This window comes from Orbicella faveolata, unplaced genomic scaffold (genome assembly GCF_042242905.1).
Source record: "Orbicella faveolata isolate gen_17 unplaced genomic scaffold, um_ofav_v1 contig_25, whole genome shotgun sequence".
In the NCBI taxonomy this organism is placed as follows: domain Eukaryota; kingdom Metazoa; phylum Cnidaria; class Anthozoa; order Scleractinia; family Merulinidae; genus Orbicella; species Orbicella faveolata.
In genome coordinates this window covers 12,059,387-12,074,723 of record NW_028301553.1, presented here as the reverse complement: position 1 = coordinate 12,074,723, position 15,337 = coordinate 12,059,387, and the positions used below count along the sequence as shown (strand labels likewise).

General features: G+C 38.0%; 1 protein-coding gene across 4 annotated transcripts; it reads left to right on the top strand.

Moving 5' to 3' along the window:
- The first annotated feature begins 3,807 nt into the window (after positions 1-3,807).
- On the top strand, positions 3,808-14,868 carry LOC110057307 (uncharacterized). Of its 4 annotated transcripts, none has more exons than XM_089294170.1 (4): positions 3,808-3,916; positions 11,079-11,432; positions 13,890-13,949; positions 14,582-14,868. In XM_089294170.1, exons 1-4 carry the CDS (start codon positions 3,847-3,849, stop codon positions 14,767-14,769), a joined length of 672 nt encoding a protein of 223 aa, XP_089150296.1. In that variant the 5' UTR covers positions 3,808-3,846; the 3' UTR covers positions 14,770-14,868. The 4 variants fall into 4 exon arrangements, with proteins under 4 accessions (XP_089150296.1, XP_020619558.2, XP_020619560.2 ...); XM_020763899.2 differs by lacking the exon at positions 3,808-3,916 and adding an exon at positions 8,646-8,798; XM_020763901.2 differs by lacking the exon at positions 3,808-3,916 and adding an exon at positions 9,812-10,208.
- Positions 14,869-15,337: the final 469 nt, after the last annotated feature.

Here is a 15,337-nt window from a genome sequence, read left to right as displayed (position 1 = left end):
TTATTTCAAAAAATGGTATCTCGCGTTTTGAAAATGGTGCCCTTTTTATTCAGAGGTATGGTAACAACATCTGATGACCTAACCGAGAAAGACTGGTCAAAGAGCAAATTTCAAAATGTTGTGTTGGAGGAAATTGAAAGTATTTCCCGTATCTTGGTAAGCCCTTCGCAAATGTTCGATGTCCAAGAAGCGCTAGGTTCGATCACTAACCACTGTTCAGAAAGGATCCCTCTGACCGGTCGATTTGGCATAATGGAGCATCCCGCATGTAATAAAAACCAAGATTGACCAAATTGTTGATGCTGTTAATTGTTTAGATTCTGTCACTAGACTTTCGGAGGATGTTTATCGGGACCTTTCCATAGCGAGAAGAATCATCAACAGTTTCTTCACTGCAGCAACATAGTGGTATAAATTGTGTAAAGTTTCTGTAAACGTTAAGAAAGCTTTTAAAACAAAGATGGTTAATGAGGTTTAAAACAAGAATGATTTAATCATTCTACTGTACATATATATTTTTACTGTATTTTTATTGTAATTGATCGCTCAGCTTCCTATTGTATTTTTGTCGTATTTTATCGTATTGTTCACTGAAAAACCTTTTTTTACAACTGGGAGCTCGACACCCCCTCCAACTGGTATATACCAAATTATGGTCCAGAAGCCGGTCGGTCGTGAGTACAGACCTCACTGCGTTCGGTCTGTACTCACGAACTCGGTCAAAAATCTTTCCCGAACCCGTCAAACACACAGTAGAGATATAATATATATCTTACTAACCTCGTTTTCTCGGTCCGTACTATAAATTACGGATCCTCACTTTTTCCTTTCGATTTATGGCCCTTGGGCTTCACCCTTGGGCTATAAATCGATGGGAAAAAAACTCTGTCCGTAACTTACAGTAAGGTCCTCGAACTCGGTTAGTAAGAGGTACATTTTTTCTCCTGGCTTACTTCCAGATCTATTCTTACGTTTGTTTCCTGATGCAAATAATTGAAATCACTAGAACACTAATTCTGTTGTTTATTTTGCTTCATCTAAATGCCGAGGCTACGATACGACTGGAGGGTTTCACACTGCTATTCTAGCCTGATTTTCTTTCGGTGCAGTCGTAAACTATCAAAGAAAGATGTAAAGCCGAAATGTCTGTTAGCTGTTTCTGTTCTTATTATTTTGTCGATGATTGTGGAAGATGCGCAGCCTATGAAGATAAAATGACTCAATGAAACCATTACAGAAACATTTTGTTAATCATTTTATCATCGTAACTTGTACAAGGACAAAAGAATTTCCGATAGCCAACGATAATAATCAATAATAATTCAAAACGCCGAGTCACTTTCTTCTTTCAAAGTTTCAATTGACCCCTACAATTTTTAAATTATATAGGAATTAGGTTTTTATAAATTATTGCATGCTCGTTTATACTCTATACTTTTAATTATTACTTGTATTTTTAAATTTATATCTTGTATTTTTAAAATTTTATCTTGTATTTTTAAATTATCACGATGTCTTGTATATAGAGGATATTACACGGTGGCGAGAAGATATGAATTTTATGTTCGAGTGAGATATTGTTCTTGCCACGAGAACATAAAATTCATATCTTCGAGCCAACGTGTAATGTTCTTTTTATTATATGGAGAAACCAATTCAACAAAAGCAAAAGGCGGGAATCGTGACGTCATTGAACGATACGACACTCACAAAGGTGACATACGGAAAATACGCCACTCGGGTCCCGGATGAAGTGGCGTATGGAATCTACGAGTGGTTTAGTTCCCAGTAAAACACTCTTCTCCATATAATAATTTTAATTATTACATTTTTAGTCCAGGCCCCCTCTGGATATCAGCCTCGTCGCTGAATGGGCCACCCAGGCTAGATAAAGTTTACCTTTACCTTTACCTTTACCTATCGATACCAATCGTTGAATCAATCGTTATCGATTACCTTCAGCAATCGATAACAATCAAAATCACAACTTTTTTTCTTCATCAATTTTCATCGATTGCTATCGGCAATCGATACCAATCTTTGATTGATATCGATTGTTATCGACTGATATCGATTATCGGTTTATCGATTGACTGCGCCTGGTACACTGAGGAAAAAATTCAATCCTTAATCAACTTGCGGTCTCCCCAGTGTTACTGTCGCCGTCTTATGTTTCACGAGATCGCCGTAAAAGGTATCTTCACATTCAATTATCTTAATTATGATATGCTAAAGAATGTATTATACTGCGCACACTTTTCCATATGACACCAACAGCTGAAGTTGTTCTGATTAGTGATCTTTACTTGGCTGCGATGGAGCTACGCCGTTCTTTTTAAACAGTTTTTGCGTTTTTCGAATGGAAATCTAGACGCTGATGTCAGCAATTTTAACCACAGACAGGCCGTAAGATAGCAATTGAATATTTACGTACTGCAGTTAATATATATGTTAACCTGTCAGCACGAAGTAACAAGAATAAAAAATAACGTTTTCAGTGGTTGGGTCGTAAGTTAGTTGGGAAAACTGTTACTGCTTTGATTTCAGCAAGGGAACTGGCAAATTAAGCTGAATCATTTAACTAGGAAGAACGAGGCACAAAGTTATGCCTACTTTGTGAAACAAGTTTACTATTCATGTCATTCAAGCACAAACCCTCAAAATGGGTTTCCTCCGTGTGGACTCAATCGTTACATTAGGCTTAGACTAAACACTATTGTTTGCGGAGAGAAGACATCATGAGACATGAACGAACTTCGCTTTTGGATAGAAAAAAAAATGCCTATAATAAAACAGTTTTCTACAAGAATCCCTCGACCTAGGCTTCATACTTTGCGAGCCAAGGTTCCCGTGCTTCTGACATTTGGAGACCCGTGAAACTGTAAGGATAATATTATGAGGATAATTTAACGGATTATTTCGTGGCCCGTTCGGGATCGGATATATTGTCTCGAGGAAACACCTGCTGTTGATCTGATAGAACTCGACCATGTGATCATAGAACTCGACTGAATATTGGTCTCTGAACTCGCAAACAAGAACCTCTTCAATGTCCGACCATCATAAAATCTTACGCTTGCTCAACAACGCATAATAATAATAATAATAATAATAATAATAATAATAATAATCGATATTTAAACAGGGTGACCCCTTCAGTCGCAGGACTGGTATCAACGGGAGCCCTGTATAACGTAAAATAAAAAGAGCATGTATAAATAATATATATCTATAAAAAAGTAACTACTATAAAAGATACGCAGAAATGTTTAAAAAATTAAAAAGCTTAAAAAGGTAATAGCGTTCTCATAAAAACTGGATATCGAATTGAAAATGTTCTAAACAATAACCTAAGAAAAAAAATCGGAGATAGCCTTGAAACGTTCCTTAGGTGGCAAAATCTTTATGTTCGTTGGAAGGCTATTAAATGTGCATGCACCATGATAATAAAAAGACTTTTTAGCGACATCTATATGTAACCTTTGCCGACCAGTTTCTATGGTATTGAATAATAAACGTCAAATTAAGTTTACTGCTAGTTTCTTGCGAAATAAGTGGCACAGCCGTGTTGTTTGATTTGGGTTACATGGCATTCACCGAGACAGAAATCATACAAAAGAAAAAAAACAAAAACAAAAAATAGAGAAATACGCACGTGGTGGACAAAAACTTTCAAACTATAATGACGCATTGCTTCCTTGTTTAGACATGATGGAGATAAATATAGCGATGACGCCCAAGTGCATGTAGCAGACTTGTCCGAGAAAGAACAGTTTTCCGTTGAGCTCGTTGACTCATAAAGTGCCGGTCTTCGCCTGATTTGTTTCGGGCACGACAACAGTTACTATGGGACGAACGAAGTTACTTGTCAACTGTTTGCTGCTAGTCACTCTTTCAGAAGCCTTTCTCGGTTCAGGTAGGCTGAGTAAAATACATTTTGGTTATTTCTAGATCTCAGTTTCTAGCGTAAGTGAACGGGGTGCTATTTGTTTACAAATACGAGCAAAAGGCGAGAACGTTGTTTTACGTACACGTTGAAGTTAAGACTTTACGAAGACTTAACCTCTCTGGAGTTCAACATCATTTTCACAACAGTTTTAAAATATGCGGCCGAAATTAGTCTCAGTCACTTTTACTTCAATCGAGGGCAAGAAAAGAAGCGTATTTGACAGGAGCAATGGACAACGACGTGATTTTATGCTTTGATTTATGCTTTATGCTTTTTTTTTAAGCTTTGTTCCCAAGGCTATTTCATAATATCCGGTGTACGTGTCTTGACCTTTCAAATAATATTCCGGCCACGTAGCGCCGCAGATTTTCCGCTTCTCGGGCTATTTTTGTACACGAGCTCAAGTTCTAGCACAGTTTCTTTTTTCTAATTGTGAACTGAACAAAGCAAGAGTTTTGCAAACATTTCACATCAGAGATAAATTGTTCATTTTTTTTAAAGTACAATTTAAGAGCATTTATTATTTATTAATACAACATGAACTACAATAGGACTATAAAAGGAGATACAAAAGATAATACAGAAGGTAATGATGTGTGATAAATTGTTCATAAGACACGAAGGATGCTCTAACAAAAAACAATCGAGTAAAGGAGTTACGTATTTATAGGAAGGTGAATAAATAGTTGCTAAATTGTACGGAAATTACGAAATCAACGGTGGATTATCCTGATGGGTAGATGAAACGGCCAGCGGTAAAAGAGGCAAACCGGTTTGTTTAGCTTAGTTGGCTTTTAACACAAAATTCCGTAACGCTCTGCTGCATGTATTTCTCTTTTATTTCCTTCATGTACAGTAATTAAATATACAAATACAGTTTAAGACGTCTTGTCGACCGTCTTGTCGCGTTACGTGAGTGTTCAGGAACGAATCAGAATAAAGTTATTTTTTATCCGGGCCACACAAAAATCATAGTCGCCTCAGCTTGCTCATGAAGAACTTTCAGTTAAAAAAGATTTCTAAAACCAAAGAAACATTCTATAGTCTTAGCTGATACTACAGTGAAATCCTGATTTTTAGAACCTCCAAGGGTAACAAAAATTGGTTCGAAAAATCGGATAGTTCGAGAAATCGGGGGTTACAGCGTTTGACTGAGGAGGGGAAACGACTTTTGGTTGGAGTCATCGGTAGGCTCGAAAAAATGAGGGTTCGGGAAATCGGGATTCCACTGTAATTATGGGATAAGGGGAAAAAATGATATTGCATCATCCACAGCGCCGTCTGTGCATTGCACAAAGGGACGAGACCGGGCATTGCTTTACTTCATGAAACATTTAGTAGCGGGCGCTGAAAGCTGTGCTTGAAAGATCTTCAAAAGACACAAAGATGTTGACGTTATGATGAAGTGAGCAAAGTGAATTTACATTTTGATAATAGCACTGTTCAAAAAATATTATCTCCGTATGTCTATTGAGATAGAAAGACTCGTGAAACCTATTGAGAGGACTCGAAAAAGCTGTGGAAATACTCGCCTGCTTACAACATTTCTCGGCGTTCTCCAAAATTCCACCCGAGTTTCTATAACAAAAATAGAAACACGGAAAATGTTGTCATTTCCTAACTGCCACAGTTGTCCCAATACAAGTTAGCCACTTATGAAAATTGTGCTGCTCATGTGATTTAATATGTTTACTCTCATTTAGATCAATTTAACAATTTTAAGGATTTACCATCATTTAAGGGTTGAAATCCTATTTTGAGAGACAACGAAATGTGCACTAATTTGATTGCAGGCAGATTTCACAGTGCAGTAAGTTTTTAAAATGGGACAACTGGCGATATTTTTGAGGCCCAGTGATTCAATGGCCGTCAGGAAGTCGATATCGAAACTGAAAATACGTTATTTTAAAGTAACAGGAAATTTTTTGAAGTCATTCATTATCTACAGGTCACCAATTCATTTTTTTAAAAAAGACTGCCGGTGATATTTGACAAAGTCGTATTTTCTTTCCCTTTACAACTTACGCTCAAGTGATGTTTTCTGCGCCTTACGACTCTCTCTTTAAAGTTTTCGCATGAAAATCAATGTCAATCTTTTTGCTGTCACTTTCACTTTCATCATGTTTTCATTACGGGACTCTATGGGACAAAAAGAAACTTTGATCCGAGTTGGCAAATCAGTGAATATTGACATCTGCTGCTAATGTGCTTGAAAACACTGCATGTTTTCGAATGTTTGATATTTTATTCAGCTACTGATAAAAACGAATACAAACACCACGTATGGTAACTTATCAAAAGCAGTATTTCTATACAGCGTCTTTTTCTTCCTTATACTTTGCCTCAATCTAATTGAGCCTCAAAATGTCGAAGAGTGGCACGAAAAACGTTCGCTTTAGCGGCTCTTTAGACAAAAGAAAAAGCAAAAAACCACGAGGTTGCTATAATGTCGTGGAATGACAACAAGTCGTGGAATGACAACAAGTCGTGGAATGACGCGTCTGGCTAAATATAATTATGGCACACTGATGACGTGTCCTTGCATTTAACCTTGCAGTCAGCCTGTCATCAACAGCTAAGTGTAGCACACCTATTTGTTCAAAAAGAAATGACGAGGCACTCTTTAACCATGTTAACCGATCTTCATGTCTTTGTGAGTCTTTAGGTTTTACAAGTCACAGGTATGTTTTGAAGGTAGTTTTTTTTCTTTTTGTACTTCTTACACGGATTAATTTACAATTACTTGTCTTAAAATCGCCGTTTAACCTTACTAATACTCGTCACGTTCGACTTTACACTTAAGTAAAACACGAACAGCTGGGCAAAAGACCATGGTAAGTTCGTGTGGTTTACAAGCGCAGTAAACCAGTTTTATGGGTTAATGCAAACAGTGACTTTCATAATTTTTATGCCATTCGTTATGTCCGCTTTGTCAAATCTTAGGAAATTCATCTTAAAACAGTCGAAATACGCTTTTAGCTCCTTTATCAAGAAAGAGTAATTTTGTGTCTGTCAAAAAGGGCAAAATCCGTTTAATCTTTTATGCCGTCATTGTAACTGATATAATATACACATATGTTGCTTCCCTGCAAAAAATAGTTATCCTTTAAGTCTAATTTTTGAGGAGTTCGAGCTTAAGATAAAAACAACAACGAACACAGCAACATTAAGATGGTGACACTGCAGCGGCAGGGGAAAACTGATGAGCAGTGAACAGAAAACCACGATGAAGCTATGTTAAAATACAATGAAAATGGAAGGAAAGATGACTGATAATTAATCACTTTTTTTCAGGAGGTGAATTCTACATAACACACAATTGAAATGTCGTAAAATAATTTAATTATCTTTTTTTCCCTAATAGGCCACGATCAATATTCTAATATGTCTCCGAGGCTTTCGGGTCAAAATTGTAAATTTTCTAAGTTTCTTTTGTCTCTCAATTCCCAAAAGAGACTTGGATACAAAGAAAACAACACCAAATACAGCAGTTTGTCCTAAAAGCCTCGGAGCAATGTTGGAACAATATTGTTATATCGAACGCGGCCTATTATTGCTACTTTCTAGAATCTCAATTCCGACTCCACTTTGCCGTAGGCAAACGTGCAGTCGCACACGTAGCGGATGTTATTGTCTTCGTCTGACACTTGAAAACATCGGCTGATCAAACTAAAAACAAAAGGGTATCTTGACAAACGAACCAATGATATCATGCTAAATGAATGTTAGTCATGCATAGTAGAACCTCAAATTTGCCATACGACACCAACGGATCACGAGAAAATAACACTGTCAAGTTATTGTTTTAAATTAACTTGTTGTGATCCGTAGGGTTTACCTGGTTGCGAACAAGTTACGTCGCTCATTTTAAAACGTTAAGAAAAATCAGGGTAACTAAATCTTCACCGTATCGAGCCCTAGATGCCGACGTCAGCCATTTTATCCACAGACAGGGTATATTCGAGCATAATAAGGAAAACTGAATGTGTAATTAGTTAACATCCGTTAACCAAGTAAGACAGCAAGAAGCACCAAGAAAAATCATTATGCGTTAGATTATTGTTGTTATCTCTAGCAATTAAGTCTGCAGGGTGGTTGGAATACTTCTATTGCTTTGATTTCAGTAGGGAAACTCGAAAACTGTGACGCTTTGTTTACTCAATTACGTATACAAAGTGAACAAGGGGATTTCCCCTCTAGTCTGTGGTTCGGTCGTGATGTAAACCTTTTTGAGTTTACTAGTTTTTGAGAATAGAGAACAACGATTCACGTTATTGAATGGAAACAAAAATATATCGATACTGACTCTATCCTTTAATGCATAATCCTTAAACTTGGCTTCATGCGTTGTCGTATCATGGTACACGAGTTTTCTGACATTTCGACACGGTCAAGGAAACGGTTGCTATTTCCCGGATGAAAACAACAACAAAGAAGCAGAAACCGAAACAGTTATGCTCTCTTACGGAGAGAGCCGCTGCTCACTAGTTCAACTGTTTTAAGGGTTCATTTGGTTCTCGCCGAGATTGAATCGTAGAAATAAAACCGCAAATGAATTTTAAACATTTTTAAAACCTAGAAACTGCACACGTGGGTTGGCGCAAAAACCACCACGTGCCACTACATGTCACCTGATCACTGATATGACGTATAACGTCCTTATTTGGTCATGGTGGGGTGATGTATTCATTTGAACGCGTCATTCAGAACTGACTCATACTGCAAAGTAATTCTCATAAACTGCCGGTCTGTAAGCGCTCCGCTGTTCCTTTAACGCAATTTATGGGTCAGAATAACCTTGTCATTTTCTTGCTGCTAAGCACTCCCTTAGAGGGCTTTCTCAGTTCAGGTAAGCTGCTTGAGTATGTAGTGTATTTTGTTATTTCTTACCTTAGGTGAGTGAGGCTCTATTTGTTAACAAACAAGAACACATCCATGCGTGAACAGGGCTTTACCTTGATATTACAGTTTTAAACTATTCTCAGCGGAGTTCGCTATCATTATTTTTACAACAGTTTTAAAACAAGCGGCCGCAATCTGTATAAGTTACCTTTACAGCAAGGCAACAAAGAAGCGTTTTTCACAATTGTCATGGAGTTACGACATGATTTTAAATACACCATAAATAAAGAATTGACGGCAGTTTGTGCAAAACGCTATGTGATAATTAATATCCGATGTCTTGACCTTTCATACTCGCCACTGATTTCCGCTTCTTAGATCGATTATCATAGTCGGCCTGTTTTCGTACAAGAGCTAGTTCAAAATTCACTCTTGCTTAGTTCTGTGTTTGGTTTTGTTCTTTGTTGTTGGTTTGTTTGTTTTTTTACGTTAAAATATGGAGCTTCTACAGCAGTATTCAACAGTATCGGAATTAACGTGGAGTTGATGTTAATCAGAAAGTTACAAATATACCCATATAAGATGAATAACTAGACACTAAATTGTTGGAAATTACGATGGGGATGTTGGTTTCTCTACTTAGTCTCTGGAAGGAGGACCTGCGTTAATTGCCTTGTCGTTTCTTCTGCGAGCATAATCAGAAATCTTCCAAAGAATCTCAAGACCTGCCAGTGTTACATTTCTAAAAGCGCCAGTAAATGCCCGATAGACTCTGTCCTTCGTTCTAGCCTCCTGAACCTCTCCTGGTTTGTATCAAGTTCAACAACATTACCCACATGACACCTTACGTCTTCTACTGATCTCAGTCAGCGAGCAAATACACGTGTCGCGTCTTTTCATAGGACGTTCAACCGGGGTTTCCCCACATTACTAAAGCAAACAATTGAGCTCGGCTCAACCAGCTTAAACACCACCTGCCGATGATCTAAAAGTCGTGTTTTCTTTTTCTTTAATTTAGAAAGTGCTGTGATGTTTTCTGTTGCTCGTGATAATGATCGAACAATACTTTTGGATGAAATACCTATCCACAACCAATATTATTCTTTTTTTGTGTTATATTTTCACTTTCAACTTCATTGCGGGACTTAATTTGGACAAGCGAATCCCAAAGTAAATAAGGGATTTATTGAGTAGTCATGAATTCTACAATTAACAATCAATATTGACAAAAGCTGTTAATCTGCTTGAACAACAGAACATGTTTGATATTAAATTCACTAACAGATAAAAAATAAAGAAACATCACGACACGGCGAAACAACTACAAATAGGAGATGGTATACAGTATCTTTTTGTCCTTGTACCTTGCGTAACCTCATCCTCTACCGACGTATGAGCGAAAGGGAAAAACCGCTAGGTAAGGAATGATCAGTATGCGTCCGCCTACTGAATTGCACAATACTAGTGACGTGTTTTTGGATAAATCTCGTATAGCATTTAACCTCGCAGTCAGTCTGTCATTGACAGCTAACAAAGCGTAGCACATCTATACGTGTAAACGCGGTCAAATCATGAAGCACTCCTTAACCGATTATCATGTTTTCGTGTGTCTTTGGCTCTTAAAAGTCGCAGGTAAGCTTTGTAAACATTTTTATTTCTGTTCTTCTTACATGAATTATTTTCCTCCCCCTAAAATCGCCGCTTAACCTTACTTATACTGCTCACGTTCGACCTTGGCTTCGTAAAATGGACTGACTGGAAAGTCAGCCTAAGAAAACTTGAGGAGAGTATCTTACCTAACTAGAAAATCGTTTTAATGACAAGCATCATTTCTCGCGATAAGTTTTGCCTTAATTTCTCTCTTCGCTTGTAGTATTTGATACTACGTCTACGCATTTAGGGTTTTTTCCCTCTGGAGTCACATGAAAATTCCACAGACCACCATTGACGGCAAAACATTGATGATTGAATGTTCTAGTCATTTAGGCTAGTGACGCGTAGCCATCGTTATTTCGTGTCTCTGTGAGCTCTGCATCCTAATCTCTAAGTGCAGTTGGTCTTGGATGAAGAAATTTAGTTTAATTTGTTCCTTTCATTTTTTAAAAAATAAGTTCAGATCATTTTCAAGTTTGTCAATAACAAAAATCGCACAAATCTGGATATTTATTTTATTACCTTTACAGACCAAATCATGCATTTAGCGCCCTCCGCAGAATCGCTTCCATTATCTTAATTCTTTCAAGTCTTCTCAAAAACACTGCTCTCAAACCAGCTTTTTCCTTTACAGGAATCGGTAATGGCAACATCTCTTCGCCAGCGACAATCCGCAAAAAGGTAACTCTGCCCTGTCCCGCGTTACAAGAAGTGGTTAGGAACGACGGGACATTCTACATCGCCTATTGGTCAGTTTGTACATCAAAAAGATGTGACCAGCAAGACACTACATGGGATTGGATTGCTGGTATGAACAATAAAGGAATCACCAAGGTTGGACGAGAAAGAGTCAACATCACGAGTGATGGAGCTCTGGAAATTCACAAAGTGAACCTGAGTGATACTGGGCAATACATGTGCACTGTCAAAAGAATCAACCACTCATCGCCTGCAGTACATCATACAACTCTTGTTGTCACTGAAGAAGGTAAGTTTAAGTTTTGCGTCTGGCTCTTGGTTGGTTTGCCCATTAAAATCTTCGCATCGGGTTGCTCGAATACAACTCGTTCAGGCAGGTACCTACTTGAGATAGCATACACGAAAAAGGGACTTCTAAGAAGACGCCTTGCCACCGCACAGGGCATCTTGTCGTTTCACCAGCCGACGGAGACGGTAAATTCGTCTGCCTAAGACGGATAAATTGTTTAAGACGACCCAGAAGAATCAGCTGAAGACGAATTTGCCCATATAATTACTATTAACACTGGATTAATCATAACAATTACAATTTCCTCAAACGTGATTGATGAATAAACTGCTGTATTTTGCTCTAATTAATGTGCAAAGTCACGGTTGTAATCGGACAGTGTAATCGGACAATTACATAAGCCAACCATTTTAAGTCACAATATTGATTGCAATCACTATAGTAACCAATTCAAGAGACGAACTTTGTAAGATTGTGGAGGCTTAGTCTTCGGTGACTGTTTGACCTGTTTGAAAGAAACTTTATAGCCATTTTGCAAGCTATTCTCCGTAGTTTTAATTGTGATATTAAAAATGACTATTAAAAGTTCTTTTTCAAATGAAACTTTTATTTTTATGAAAAATTGTAGTTGTTATGATGAAATGGTAACAGGACATCCTGTCGTCCAATTCAGTCTGTAATCATACTCACGATTAACAAATCGGACTCCCGCTTCGTGGTCGTTCGATTTTGTTAATCACTAGCTCGTATGATTACAGACCGAATTGGACTCCACCCAGTCCTATTACCATTATACCCAAATAAGCCGGATAACTGTTGTCTCCTTCTATTAGCCTGCGTACTTGGCGGTTTTTATCGCGAAGCCGCGATAACCAGCGGCGAAGCCGCAAGGAGCCTGGGAGAGAGACAACCGAGAAACCGCCTACACAGATGACCGGCATTTTTTGTTAGTACAGTGCGCTGGCGCACTGGCCATTTCCATTGGAGCAGAAGGCTAATCCCTCAATCAAAATTTTCGCTAATCTCCCAAGGGACAGCTCCAAGGAACAACACTGATTACAACGCAGATCTTTGACGTGAAAAAAGAAAATACCGTAATCGAAAAAGCGTTGTCGAAAGCGTTATCGCGCCAGAATATTCTTCTCGAATATCGCGAAATTGTTAACTGCCAAACACCAGCAAGAAACAGCCGAACACAATTTGCCTTATGGGAGAGATGTGATGGCCGTTTTCCCAACAGGTATTGACCAAAGCATGATTTTTACCGTGTTTCACTGTTTGCGCTCACCAGACAAGAATTGTCGTCTACGAGAACCAGTATCGTTGTTATTTCGCTGTTAAAGAGCATCATCGACGACCAAATTTCAGAAATATTATCGCTGAACTTCACAGCAATGGAATTGTCGTCTGATGTTTTATGTCCTTTTCTTGTTTGAGGACTTCGATCGCGGCTTGCTTCAATTTCTGCAAGCTCGAGTAGATGAAATTATGAAGTTAAAAGCGTTTCTCATTTTACGTACACAGGCATGGCATACACGATCAGATGATGTGTCTGATCTTTCTATTTCTAGACCAATTTCAGATTTCTGACAAAGTGCCAATTTGAAATCCTTCACGCTTAGAGACCTTGAGAAGGTTTTGAATGGAAATGCTTAGATTCTCCTAATTTGATCTTGAGCGGACAACAAGAAAGTCTACAATTATCGTTTACACTTCTCTCGATTCCTTCCTTGACAGGCTTTGCCCTTCGCCGCCATCGAGCCATAGCATCAGATATATAGTCTAGTTTTGATAGACTCTACAGTATCACAGTGACTTTTCCCTGCCAAGTTGGCTGGAAGTTGCTTATTACGATCTATGCTCTAATCAGCTGTGTTAATACGATTCACAAAACCTGTCATCGGGTTGTCAAAAGTAATAGGGGGCGGCAATAAAAAATGCGGGTACTCCAGGCAGGCGGTTCCTCGCGGCTACGCCTCTTTGTGCGCTCGCACTCAAATTGCTTTAAAAAAAGCCTTAAACCGCCAAGCTACGCAGGCTGCCTTCTATAAACTCGGCGTCGGATAATGCGTCCCTAGTATAAATTTGGCCACTGTGTCACAATGCTCCGCAAAACTATACCTCTAAACTTAGCATTCTTTATGTCCTTTGTGATTCACACTAATTTTTCTCACTTCAAAATATGAAAGGCCATCGTAGCAATTAATGAAGCCTGAAAAAGCTACATTCAGGCATGAACGGGATTCTAACCTATGAGCTCTGCGATGCCGATGCATTGTGCTCTACCAAACCAACTGGCAACTGATGAGTTCATAAAACACCTGGAGATTAGAACAGATGATCTGAAGAAATGAAAATGAATGATTAGAGTATCCATAATATTTGCTTTTATTTCCTAAGTCTCTATGCATCCTTAACGTTTCCTTCGATTTATTTTGATTTTGTTTTCGCTATCAGCAACTAATCAGCAAGACATCGAAGCCACAAAGAAGCCGGATAAAAAGGACTGCAAACAAGGTAGATTACTGTAACCTTTCGACAGTTAGGTCTTGGTTCGTGTTAATTGCTCAAAACGGCTTTTTGATAGACTGGGTTTCAAAGTGTTCACTATCAAAAGGAACTTGACTGACAAAACTCCCAATTGCAAGTGTTTCTCACTTTTACTTGGAGAGTCAGTGAACTTTTATTTTTAAACCACTTTGAAGTTCCCGTAATTTGGTAAACTATGTATGGAGTAGAAATGAAACAGTTGTGGAACCATGCCAATAATTAAACAAACACCGGGATACATAACATATTGGATATGGTTATCTAGTTTTACCCCAGGGGTTTACCGTGTGGTGTTAACTTGATTTAGAATCCAACCCCCATCCATCTCAGGTTTACATTTTTATATGTTGTCAACTGGTCTCCCTCTATTTATTATCACTGGTCATTGTTATTGTTGCTATTGTCATTGTCATTGTCGTTGTTGTTGTTGTGGTCGTCGTTGTCATTATTATTTTATTCTTCGGGCTGATGACCATTCACCTAAAATAACTATTCTGCTATATATAAAGGCTATTGAGTGACTGCTGTGAATATCGACGAATATAGCTTTACCACACAACTTTACATTTTAATCTCTAATGGTTTCTTTGTTTAAACAGGTTACTCAGAGAACAGTGAAAGTCACGTTGACACTATGATGGTAACGACCTCTGTACTCTCTGTGCTTTTGGTTCTTGCTGTTGGGTATATAGTTTACCTGAAGCGAAATGATATCCGCTGTTGGAACCAGGGGAATTCTTCAGTGCGAGAAAGTGTCTCCAAAGTGAATGTAGCAGAGGTAGCATAAAATGGAAACACAAACAATTACACAAACAAGACATAAAATAAATACAATAAACTAATTGATAAATAAGTAAAAAGTCAAAAATGGCAACAACAAAAAAAATGCTTCAAGCAAAAAAAAAAAAAAAATACTCAAAACTAAACAAAGCCCAATTATGTGGTCGCAAACATTCATTTTACCTTAAGTAAATTTGGTAAGTACAGTCGAGCCTCTCTAATACAGACACCGAAGGGACAGAGCGAAGTGTCCGTATTAGAGAAGAGTCCGCATTGGAGATTTCACTATGATGACGTCACTTTTAAGTCTCCACTGACAGTTAAGAGTGTTTAGTAACGGACATCAGACCCAAAAGTGAGTGTCTTGTGAATTTCTGAATATAAATTGATTAACTTTATTGTACTTCTCATTTACATGCTGTACATTCGAAGTTTGGAGCAAATTGAGATACTGCATCTTGGAGTGTCAATGTTTTTGTAACCGCTGACTGCTTGAAATGGTACATACCGCAAATTATCGACACCTGGTCCCCGGAGTGTCTGTAATAAAAAGATAAAATTTGTATGAATTTGCT